The 13,495-nt window shown below is 39.6% G+C and overlaps 1 protein-coding gene across 1 annotated transcript; it reads left to right on the plus strand.

Moving 5' to 3' along the window:
* The first annotated feature begins 478 nt into the window (after positions 1–478).
* LOC140844237 (olfactory receptor 56A3-like) lies at positions 479–1,426 on the plus strand. The gene has a single exon (XM_073215717.1). The coding sequence runs from the start codon at positions 479–481 to the stop codon at positions 1,424–1,426; it is 948 nt and encodes a 315-aa protein (XP_073071818.1).
* Positions 1,427–13,495: the final 12,069 nt, after the last annotated feature.

The following is a 13,495-nucleotide window of genomic DNA, read 5'->3' on the forward strand; positions in this document are numbered from 1 at the left end:
ATGAAGGTGACAAAAGGACTGGGGCTATTCTTCTGAGTGTCACTTTGTGCTGGCTCTGATATGTATTAGTATATATTGTTAGAGTTAAGTTGCAGGTGTGGTAGCCTATCTGTGCATTAAAAAACAAAAAGAAAGACACTTACAATTACAAATTTGGACTCACCTGTCACAAAAAGTAGTTTCTACATTTATATGCAAGGATGTAATTACATTAAAAACGAGCCTTGAGCAGATCAAACGTGTATACACAAATGCTATTACCTCACGCCTCTATGCTGCTTAGAGTGAGAGAAATACCCTAGTAGCATGGCACAACAAATAAACAGATGCATTTGCTTACTTTGGATAAACTGCTAGGACCCACATGGTTCACACAGGTGAGGCATATTAACCTAAATTCACATTTGTATGGTCAATAACTAATTTTTATCCTAATTACAGATTCCTAGAAGAAGGCTGTAGGAATATATGACAAAATATGACCACACAACACAATGTCACCACCACCACTGAGATTTCAGACTTCCTCCTGAATTGTTTTGTCAGGTCCCCCAGCTGGCAGCTCTGGCTGTCCTTGCCCCTCAGCGTCCTCTTCCTCCTGGCCATGGGGGCCAACGCCACCCTCCTCATCACCATCCGGATGGAGGCCTCTCTGCACCAGCCAATGTACTACCTGCTCAGCCTCCTCTCCATGCTGGACATGGTACTCTGCCTTACCGTCATCCCCAAGGTCCTGGTCATCTTTTGGTTTGACCTCAGGTCCATAAGCTTCTCTGCCTGCTTCCTGCAGATGTTCATCATGAACTGTTTCCTCGCCATGGAGTCCTGCACCTTCATGGTCATGGCCTATGACCGCTATGTGGCCATCTGCCACCCACTGAGGTACCTGTCCATCATCAATGAGCAATTTGTGGCCAAGGCTGTCATTTTTATTTTGGCCAGGAATGTCCTTCTTACAATGCCTATTCCCATTCTCTCGGCACGGCTCCACTATTGCAGGAGAAACGTCATTGAGAACTGCATCTGCGCCAATATGTCAGTGTCCAGGCTCTCCTGTGATGATGTCACCATCAATCGCATCTACCAGTTTGCTACAGGCTGGGCTATGCTAGGATTTGACCTCATCCTCATCTTCCTCTCCTACACCCTCATCCTGAGAGCTGTGCTGAGACTCAAGGCAGAGGGAGCTGTGGCCAAGGCCCTGAGCACGTGTGGCTCCCACTTCATCCTCATCCTCTTCTTCAGCACCATCCTGCTCGTCTTCGTCCTCACGCATGTGGCCAAGAAGAAGGTCTCCGCTGAGGTGCCGGTCCTGCTCAATGTCCTCCACCACGTCATCCCTGCAGCCCTCAACCCCATTGTTTATGGAGTGCGCACCCAGGAGATCAAGCAAGGAATCCAGAGGTTACTGAGGAAAGGGTGGTAAGGACACTGGATCTCTGCATTCCTAAAGGAGGATGACGTTAAGCTATAAGAGGTGAATGGTCTGAAATTTACATTGATGAGTTATTATCTAAAATCAGAAAATTAGATGTCACACCTTCTTTAATAAAACTTCAGTTTCGTTTTAAGTTTCTGTTTCTCTCACCTCTCCATTGGGAATCTCCTTGTCCTTTTCACCTGTCTTTCCATACACATTGTCTTATTTTGTCCAAAGTATAGACATTCCTGGGGGTAGGTTCTAAAGTGAGAAATTTATGTTCCTATAAATACGGCTGTTACTGTATAATGAGTATGTATTCTTTAATACACATCTGTGGATATTTGGTGGGTTGTGTTGTGTAATGTGTTCTTATTCCATTTCCACAGAAGGGAGTATACTGGAGACAAGGACATAGGAGTGAAGCTTCTGTCCTGAATGAAGGGAAGATGCTTCTAGTCATTAATTGGCTCTTTCCCTGTCAGCCTTTAACCACATCAGTGTCTTTTTTGTCTCTCCATCTCTGTGTCTCCATCTCCGTATCTGCTTCTCTCTCTCTCTCCTTCTCTAGGAGACAAGGTGACCTTTTGTATTGTGTCCTGTGTACATTGAGAAAGGACAAGATTTCTACCTGGGTTGCTCACGTGTGTAACAATTAGCCATGAGCTTTATTAGATTCTCCTTCCAATGGGTGTGTGCTGTGGACATGCATCTTTTGATCCAGGGTGTCATAATTCATGGGGTGCACACACAGCTGTGCTAATGTGGTAAAGGGTTGTAAGGATTGTAATATATGATCCAGTAGTCATACTGAAATATAAATCATGCTGTTCAAACATTGCTTGCTTATTAATTGGACAGGTAGTAAGCACAATATGTCCTAGGATTTCTGTGAACTATTAAGACACAAAAATACATACAACACTGTTGTTGCTTTCAGGAGCTTAAAGGTTGGTTAGGAGGGGCACAATAGGAGTTCTTGGCAGTCCTCTCAACAGGTGAGAATGAGGAATGGGATAAGGTATGATGGGCAGTAAGGTACCAGGCAACATAAGAAACCACTGGATAGAGAGTTAAAAGTTCTAATTGTAAGTCTTACACAACTTTAAAAAAATGGGTACTTAGGCCCAAAAGAGCTGGTCTCATAGTATTTCACATTACTCCTCTATTACCTGAGAATAGTGAACAGTTTGTTTTAGCAGATCCTTCTAAACGTAAGCCTTTGTGACTCAGTAATAACTTAGAAGGGTATTACCCTGTTTTGACCGTGGAAGCAAAATCTCTTCATAGTCTACTACCAATAATCTACCCAAAGTCTGGGTCTTTTGGTCTTAACACAAAGCACCTGACAGACATCCTCAACCAACTTAAGCTTTCATTCCACAAAAGCACCTGACATACATCCTCAACCAACTTAAGCTTTCATTCCACAAAGCTCTGCCCATTTCTTTTCTACGTCCTCTCACAGTGAAGAACAATAAATTGGTATTACATTTCTCTGCTCCTAGATACCACTATGAGCTACTCTTTGAAAAATAAACATATACTCACACAATAAAAAGCAATACCTGAAAAGCATATATTCTAGATTAACATTAAATTACATTTCTGAAAATAAAAAACAGACTGTCAAGATCCAACTTGGTTAACACCTAGATAAACTTTTACTTTGTCATTTGAAAAAGAACTCCTCAAAATTTCATTCTCTCAAATATTTCAAAATAATTTAAATGGCTTGGTTTCAAGTGTGCATGACTGAACACCAAGAGGAAGGTCTTACGTGTATAAAGGTACTAAGGTACTAAGTAGCTTCTAAGGTAAATTTGGACTACTATCTCTTAGGAAATACTAAATATCTACCACTTTTAACAATATTACATATGAACATCCAATCATCAAGCACATACAGAGAATGATAATGGCACATCTAACATATTGTCCATCAAGTGTGCATTTACAGTGAATATAGACAAAGTTTTGTGATGTTTCTGGGGTTGCAGCAATGAGGAACATACTCAAGGTCCATCTTATAACTGCAAAGGCTCTGAACCTCTAAGAATGAGGAGTCCAAGAAGCAATGGGAAGTGTCAACAGATTTCATAACAGTTCTCCCAACACAGCAGCAGAATATGCCAATAGGAAGGACATAGCCAAGGAGCACCTAAGGCAGAGGTACAATACAACGGCCATTAGGCAGAAAGCTGGGATGCAAATCTACAAGAGAATTTAAAGAACTAAGCAGAATATGATAACAGGAACTTGAGTTTGAAACAAAGCAGGAACACGATCCTGTGAACTGAAGACATACAGAAGAAAATGGGATTGAAGAAAGGAGGCACTTCATCAGACCAGCACAAACCACAGAAAACGTGTCTGCTTTCTAAAATATTAATAAAAAATAAGTACATAATTACTCCAGCATTTCTAGATGAAATACCAACCTGTTATTTCTTATCTTGTTGATATTAGCCATTCTGGCTAATGTGAGGTGATATCTCATGTGTTTTAATTTGCATTTCCCTGATGATTAATGATATTGAGCATCTTCCCATATGTCTGTTGGCCATCTGCATGTCTTCATTGAAAAAAATGTCCGTTCAGCTCGATGGACCATTTTTAAATAAGGTTATTTCAGGTTTTGTGTTGAGTTTATGAGTTCTTAATATAGCTTGGATACTAGCCCCTTATCACATGTATAACTTGTAAATATATCCTTCCAAACAATAAATTGCCTTTTCATTTTGCTGATGGTTTCTGCTGCTGTGCAGAAGCATTTTGGCTTGAAATAGTTCCATTTGTTTATTTTTGCTTTCATTTCCCTTGCCAGGGGATAAATTTCCAGAAAATGTGAGTCTAGGAATCACAGGAAAAAGCACAAAGCTAGTTCAGCCTCAACACTGGCTCAGCTCAGGTAGGAGAAATGTCTGTAAAGGCTGTCGCAAGGAGTATGGGCCCAGGTGAAGGCCACTAGGCATTTCTACTAACAGCATCAGTATCCCAGACAGGCTGAAACCCACACAAAACACAGATGCAAAGAATTTTCTTAGGTGTAATTTATAATTTTTCTTTCTTTTCTTTATTGTCTTTCCCCTTTCCCCAAGTCACCCCATTCTACATCACTAGGTTGTTATCAGGACTAAAGGAAATATCAGGTAACAATCAGAATAATATGACACATTATGAAGATGTGTGATAATTGCTGCTAGTGTGGTCCTTGATGTAACTCTAAGTGCGGTCTCCTTCTCCTAAGGTGGCAGAAAATATTCTTTGATGTCCTGTATTTCTAACATGTACTATAATGCTTTCTACACAGTATGATCAAAATATTCATTCAGTAAAAAAGTAAAAGTAATTTTACCCTTGCAATAATCCTGTGTCAGAAGACTTACTATAAAAATATTATCAAAACATTAACAGAACAGAAACACCTTGGTGATCTTGTGGAATCACTAAATAAGATCTCCAGGGATAATCCATTAATAGAACAATACTTTGACTTGATCAATTGAAAAATTTCCATTGAGTAATGGACAGCACACAGTAAATTTGGCAAATACATGTCAGACTACAGGAAACCTTAGCAAAATCAAGCCAACAAGGGACTCTAGTGTTTAAACTTTGGAAAGAGATTTTGTAAATACGCAAGAAAAAACAAAAATAAATAGTAAAAGACGGAAAGGGATGTGAACATGTATGTGAACACTTATGGTTTCACAGCTTGAAAACCATAGGTGGCTAAACAGAATATGAAGGAAGCTCCCTGGTCAGAAGAAATTCAGATTAAAATAATGAGAGAATACTTTACATCCATCAGTTTTCAAAAGACAAGCATCAAATGGGATAAAGAATGTAAAAAATAAAGAAACTTCAGAAATTTCCAGTGGGGTTATATATATTTGGGTGAGAAATTCCAAGTGAAGTTAAATTTTTTTACATGCCACAACTAAAAACAGTTACTGCACATGTACCATCTTGAGGTCCATAAGTAAAGGTGGACCAGAATATTGACAGTAACATTATTTCTGGTAAAAATTCATCTTAGATCACATGCTGTTAGCTACTTACACAGAAAGGGAAAATGCACAGAATGGAAACTGCAGAGCAGTCAATAATGAACATTACTTACACACTGCAACATGGCAGACTTTTAAGCTTTAGTCTTAACTGAAAATGTAGAACAGTATCAGATACAGAACCCTATGACAGTTCTATAAATTTAATACCAATGCCATAAATAAGTGAACATATAGCTAACCAGGCACACTGGAGACTAATTAGAAAGACATATGTAAGGGATGCTACAGTTTCCATTTAGCTCAGGGGAAGATAAATAGCAGCAATGTTGGGATATGCAGATGAAAAAGATAGAAAAAATAAAGCAAAATATGGGAGGACCTTAAAGAAACAGATGGTGGTGGAGCCAACATGGCGGCATGAGTAGACCAGCAGCAATCTCCTCCAAAAACCACATTTATCTATGAAAATATAACAAAGACAGCTCTTCCTAAAATAGAGACCAGAGGACACAGGACAACATCCAGAGCACATCCACACCTGCAAGAACGCAGCACCTCGTGAAGGGGGTAAGATACAAGCCCCGGACCGGCAGGACCCGAGCTCCCCTCCCCCCGCTCCCGGCGGGAGGAGAGGAGTCAGCAGGGAGGGAGAGGGAGCTCAGGACTGCTGAACACACAGCCCCAGGATTCCGGACCACAGCACAGACACAGTGCATGCGTGGGGTCCTGGATACTAGGCAAACAGGGCGGCAGGACCGGTGAGTGGGTGCCTGAGGCGAACACTGGAGAACAAAGAAATGGCATGGCTTTTTTTTTTTTTTTTTGGCCAGTGCTTCTTGGAAGCCTTAAAGGGACAGGGACCCCAATACTAGGGAAACAGGGCAGCAAGAACAGTGAGTGGGTGCCTGAGACCGGCGCCTGAAGACAAAGAAAATCGTGCGTTTTTCCTTTTTCTTTTTTAATTATTTATTTTTTTTTCTTTTGTTGCTGCTGTTGTTGTTTTGGTTACGAGAGTGCTTTTTGGAAGTCTTAAAGGGGCAGGACAGGACACTTACACCAGAGGCAGGGAATCTGGGGATCTCTGGGCACTCTAACCCCCTGGGCAGCAGGGAGCACAGAGGCCCCTTATGGAGATAAATAGCCTCCTGTCCAATCCCCCTCCAACAGGGCTCCACCATTTTGGAGGAGCAGCCTGAGCCAGGCCACGCCCAAAGCAACAGCAGAGATAAACTCCATAGAAACCTGGCAGGAAGCAGAAGCCCTGTCTGCGCACAGCTGCCAAGCACAATCCACTAGAGGTCGCTATTCTCCCAGGAGAAGAAGGCTACAAACCAACAAGAAGGAAAGCTCTTCCAGCTGTCAATCATACCAGCTCTGCAAACTATCTCTATCACCATGAAAAGTCAAAACTACAGGCAGACAAAGTTCACAGAGACAACACCTGAGAAGGAGACAGACCTAACCAGTCTTCCTGAAGAAGAATTCAAAATAAAAATCATGAACACGCTGATGGAGATACAGAGAAAAATGTAAGAGCAATGGGATGAAGTCCGCAGGGAGATCACAGATGTCAGGAAGGAGGTCACAGAAGTGAAACAAACCCTGGAAGGATTTATAAGCAGAATGGATAAGATGCAAGAGGCCATTGAAGGAATAGAAAACAGAGAACAGGAATGTAGAGAAGCTGACATAGAGAGAGATAAAAGGATCTCCAGGAACGAAACAATACTAAGAGAACTATGTGACCAATCCAAAAGGAATAATATCCGTATTATAGGGGTACCAGAAGAAGAAGAGAGAGGAAAAGGGACAAAAAGTCTCTTTGAAGAAATAATTGCTGAAAACTTCCCCAAACTGGGGGAGGAAATAATCAAACAGACCACGGAAATACACAGAATCCCCAACAGAAAGGATCCAAGGAGGACAACACCAAGACACATAATAATTAAAATGGCAAGGATCAAGGACAAGGAAAGACTTTCAAAGGCAGCTAGAGAGAAAAAGGTCACCTATAAAGGAAAAGCCATCAGGCTAACATCAGACTTCTCAACAGAAACTGTACAGGACAGAAGAGAATGGCATGATATATTTAATGCAAGTAAACAGAAGGGCCTTGAACCAAGGATACTGTATCCAGCACAACTATCATTCAAATATGATGGTGGGATTAAACAATTCCCAGACAAGCAAAAGCTGAGGGAATTTGCTTCCCACAAACCACCTCTACAGGGCATCTTACAGGGACTGGTCTAGATGGGAGCACTCCTAAAAAGTGCACAGAACAAAACACACAACATATGAAGAATGGAGGAGGAGGAATAAGAAGGGAGAGAAGAAAAGAATCTCCGGACAATGTATATAACAGCTCAATAAGTGAGCTAAGTTAGGCAGTAAGATACTAAAGAGGTTAACCTTGAACCTCTGGAAACAATGAATCTAAAGCCTGCAATGGCAATAAGTGCATATTTCTCAATAGTCATCCTAAATGTAAATGGACTTAATGGACCAATCAAAAGACACAGAGTAATAGAATGGATAAAAAAGCAAGACCCATCTATATGCTGCTTACAAGAAACTCACCTCAAACCCAAAGACATGCAGAGACTAAAAGTCAAGGGATGGAAAAACATATTTCAGGCAAACAAAAGAGAGAAGAAAGCAGGGGTTGCAGTAGTAATATGAGACAAAATAGACTTCAAAACAAAGAAAGTAACAAGAGATAAAGAAGGACATTACATAATGATAAAGGGCGCAGTCCAACAAGAGGATATAACCATCCTAAATATATATGCACCCAAGACAGGAGCACCAGCATATGTGAAACAAATACTTACAGAACTAAAGAGGGAAATACACTGCAATGCATTCATTTTAGGAGACTTCAACACACCACTCACCCAAAAGGATAGATCCACCGGGCAGAAAATAAGTAAGGACACACAGGCACTGAACAACACACTAGAACAGATGGACCTAATAGACATCTATAGAACTCTACATCCAAAAGCAACAGGATGTACATTCTTCTCAAGTGCACATGGAACATTCTCCAGAATAGACCACATACTAGCTCACAAAAAGAGCCTCAGTAAATTCCAAAATATTGAAATTCTACCAACCAATTTTTCAGACCACAAAGGTATAAAACTAGAAATAAACTCTACAAAGAAAACAAGAAGGCTCACAAACACATGGAGCCTTAACAACACGCTTCTAAATAATCAATGGATCAATGAACAAATCAAAATAGAGATCAAGTAATATATAGAAACAAATGACAACAACAACACAAAGCCCCAACTTCTGTAGGACACAGCAAAAGCAGTCTTAAGAGGAAAAGTATATAGCGATCCAGGCACATTTGAAGAAGGAAGAACAATCCCAAATGAATAGTCTAACATCACAATTATCAAAACTGGAAAAAGAAGAACAAATGAGGCCTAAAGTCAGCAGAAGGAGGGACATAATAAAGATCAGAGAAGAAATAAACAAAATTGAGAAGAATAAAACATAAAACAATAGCAAAAATCAATGAAACCAAGAGCTGGTTCTTTGAGAAAATAAACAAAATAGATAAGCCTCTAGCCAAACTTATTAAGAGAAAAAGAGAATCAACACAAATCAACAGAATCAGAAATGAGAAAGGAATAATCACGGCAGACTCCACAGAAATACAAAGAATTATTAAAGACTACTATGAAAACCTATATGCGAACAAGCTGGAAACCCTAGAAGAAATGGACAACTTCCTAGAAAAATACAACCTCCCAAGACTGACCAAGGAAGAAACACAAAAGTTAAACAAACCAATTACGAGCAAAGAAATTGAAACGGTAATCAAGAAACTACCCAAGAACAAAACCCCGGGGCCGGATGGATTTACCTCAGAATTTTTATCAGACACACAGAGAAGACATAATACCCATTCTCCTTAAAGTGTTCCAAAAAATAGAAGAGGAGGGAATACTCCCAAACTCATTCTATGACACCAAAATCACCCTAATACCAAAACCAGGCAAAGACCCCACCAAAAAAGAAAATTACAGACCAATATCCCTGATGAATGTAGATGCAAAAACACTCAATAAAATATTAGAAAACAGAATTCAACAGTATATCAAAAGGATCATACACCATGACCAAGTGGGATTCATCCCAGGGATGCAAGGATGGTACAACATTCGAAAATCCATCAACATCACCCACCACATCAACAAAAAAGAATGATAAAAACCACATGATCATCTCCATAGATGCTGAAAAAGCATTTGACAAAATTCAACATCCATTCATGATAAAAACTATCAGCAAAAAGGGAATACAGGGGAAGTACCTCAACATAATAAAGGCCATATATGATAAACCCACAGCCAACATTATACTGAACAGCGAGAAGCTGAAAGCATTTCCTCTGAGATCGGGAACTAGACAGGGATGCCCACTCTCTCCACTGTTATTTAACATAGTACTGGAGTTCCTAGCCACAGCAATCAGACAAAACAAAGAAATACAAGGAATGCAGATTGGTAAAGAAGAAGTTAAACTATCACTATTTGCAGATGATGTGATACTGTACATAAAAAACCCTAAAGACTTCACTCCAAAACTACTAGAACTGATATCAAATACAGCAAAGTTGCAGGATACAAAATTAACACACAGAAATCTGTAGCTTTCCTATACACTAACAATAAACCAATAGAAAGAGAAATCAGGAAAACAATTCCATTCACAATTGCATTAAAAAGAATAAAATACCTAGGAATAAAACTAACCAAAGAAGTGAAAGACCTATACACTGGAAACTACAAGTCACTCTTAAGAGAAATTAAAGGGGACACTAACAAATGGAAACTCATCCCATGCTCATGGCTAGGAAGAATTAATATCATCAAAATGGCCATCCTGCCCAAAGCAATATACAGATTTGATGCAATCCCTCTCAAATTACCAGCAACATTCTTCAATGAACTGGAGCAAATAATTCAAAAATTGCTATGGAATTCAAAAAAAAATAATTCAAAAAAAGTATAATGTTGGCTGTGGGTTTATCATATATGGCCTTTATTATGTTGAGGTACTTCCCCTGTATTCCCTTTTTGCTGATAGTTTTTATCATGAATGGATGTTGAATTTTGTCAAATGCTTTTTCAGCATCTATGGAGATGATCATGTGGTTTTTATCATTCTTTTTTGTTGATGTGGTGGGTGATGTTGATGGATTTTCGAATGTTGTACCATCCTTGCATCCCTGGGATGAATCCCACTTGGTCATGGTGTATGATCCTTTTGATATACTGTTGAATTCTGTTTTCTAATATTTTATTGAGTGTTTTTGCATCTACATTCATCAGGGATATTGGTCTGTAATTTTCTTTTTTGGTGGGGTCTTTGCCTGGTTTTGGTATTAGGGTGATTTTGGTGTCATAACCAAGACCCTGAATAGCCCAAAGAAATCCTGAAAAAGAAGAACAAAGTAGGGGGGATCTCACTCCCCAACTTCAAGATCTACTACAAAGCCATAGTAATCAAGACAACTTGGTACTGGCACAAGAACAGAGCCACAGACCAGTGGAACAGATTGGAGACTCCAGACATTAACCCAAGCATATATGGTCAATTAATATTCGATGAAGGAGCCATGGATATACAATGGGGATATGACAGTCTCTTCAACAGATGGTGCTGGAAAAACTGGACAGCTACATGTAGGAGAATGAAACTGGACCATTGTCTAACACCATATAAAAAAGTAAACTCAAAATGGATCAAAGACCTGAATGTAAGTCATGAAACCATTAAACTCTTGGAAAAAAACATAGGCAAAAACCTCTTAGACATAAACATAAGTGACCTCTTCTTGAACATATCTCCTTGGGCAAGGAAAACAACAGCAAAAATGAACAAGTGGGACTATATTAAGCTGAAAAGCTTCTGTGCAGCAAAAGACACCATCAATAGATCAAAAAGGAACCCTACAGTGTGGGAGAATATATTTGAAAATGACAGATCCAATAAAGGCTTGACGTCCAGAATATACAAAGAGCTCACATGCCTCAACAAACAAAAAGCAAATAACCCAATTAAAAAATGGGCATAGGAACTGAACAGACAGTTGTCTCAAAAAGAAATACAGACGGCCAACAGACAGATGAAAACATGCTCCACATCGCTAATTATCAGAGAAATGCAAATTAAAACTACAATGAGGTACCACCTCACACCAGTAAGGATGGCTGCCATCCAAAAGACAAACAACAACAAAGGTTGGCGAGGCTGTGGAGAAAGGGGAACCCTCCTACTCTGCTGGTGGGAATGTAAATTAGTTCAACCATTGTGGAAAGCCGTATGGAGGTTCATCAAAATGCTCAAAACAGACTTACCATTTGACCCAGGAATTCCACTCCTAGGAATTTACCCTAAGAACACAGCAATCAAGTTTGAGAAAGACAGATGCACCCCTATGTTTATCGCAGAACTATTTACAATAGCCAAGAATTGGAAGCAACCTAAATGTCCATCGGTAGATGAATCGCTAAGGAAGATGTGGTACATATACACAATGGAATACTACTCAGCCATAAGAAGAGGGAAAATCCTACCATTTGCAGCAACATGGATGGAGCTGGAGGGTATTATGCTCAGTGAAATAAGCCAAGCGGAGAAAGAGAAATACCAAATGATTTCACTCATCTGAGGAGTATAAGAACAAAGGAAAAACTGAAGGAACAAAACAGCAGTGGAATTACAGAATCCAAAAATGGACTAACAGGTACCAAAGGGAAAGGGACTGGGGAGGATGGGTGGGCAGGGAGGGATAAGGGGGGAGGAAGAAGAAGGGGGTATTAAAATTAGCATGCATGGTGGGGAGGGAGAAAGGGGAGGGCTGTACAACACAGAGAGGACAAGTAGTGATTCTACAACATTTTGCTATGCTGATGGACAGTGACTGTAATGTGGTTTATAGGGGGACCTGGTATAGGGGAGAGCCTAGTAAACGTAGTATTCATCATGTAAGTGTAGATTAAAGATTTAAAAAAAAAGAAAGAAACAAACCAACAAAGGGGGATTACTCCTTGATACGATAAAACTAATGGCAAATCAAAGATTAATGCATACTTTAAATATCCTTAATTTTGATCACTTAAAGGGTGTCAGAGGATCGGCTATGGAGGTACACTTTTCTGATAATATTCCTTTCTCTCAATTAAAAAAAAAAGCAGTTCCTGTGTGGTGACCTCCAATGAGTTCTACACAATGGTATAAAGGGCATATCAAAGTGTGGGCAAAGGGTTTGTTTGTTTTTATACAGAAGATCAAAGCCTCATTTGGCAACCCAGAAAATGAACTAAGATACGATATGAAGAAGAACTTCCAACATCAGCACTCTCTGGAAGACTCATACCAGAAGATGATCATCAAAAAACTTCCACAAAGATCCAGGTGATGCTGCAGTTGTAGCTGCATCCATCCCACCGGTTCCTGGACTTGCCATTGGAATGAAGAAGGAGATATCTAAGCTGGCCTGTGAATACAGTAAAACAACAAATTTGACTAGATCTATACTGTTGGAACTCATCCAAGAATTAGGAGAAGTGCAAGTTGTAGTGCTCCAAAATCTTACAACTACAGACTATCTACGGTTAAAACGACATATGGGAGGTGAACAGATCCCAGAAAAGGGCTGCTTTAATTTGTCTGAATTCTCTCAGACTGTTCAAGTACAGTTGGACAATATCCATCATATCATAGACAAATTTTCACAAATGCCTAGGGTGCCTAACTGGTTTTCTTGGCTTCACTGGAGAGGGCTGTTAATTATAGATCTGCTTTGGTTATGTAACTGTTTTCCTATTATGTTAATGTGTGTGCTCAATTTAGTTAGTAGTTTTAAACCTATACATGCTTGAGTTACTCTACAAGAAGATATGTCAAAGAAATAATCAATCTTCCCATGTTTCCTTCCATATGCTACCTCTATAGCTCTTCTTCTTCCTTCCTAATTACAACCCTTAAATAGAATTCATGCCTCATATCGAATTTACCGAGTATCATAATT

Source organism: Manis javanica, chromosome 11 (genome assembly GCF_040802235.1).
Source record: "Manis javanica isolate MJ-LG chromosome 11, MJ_LKY, whole genome shotgun sequence".
Lineage (NCBI taxonomy): Eukaryota > Metazoa > Chordata > Mammalia > Pholidota > Manidae > Manis > Manis javanica.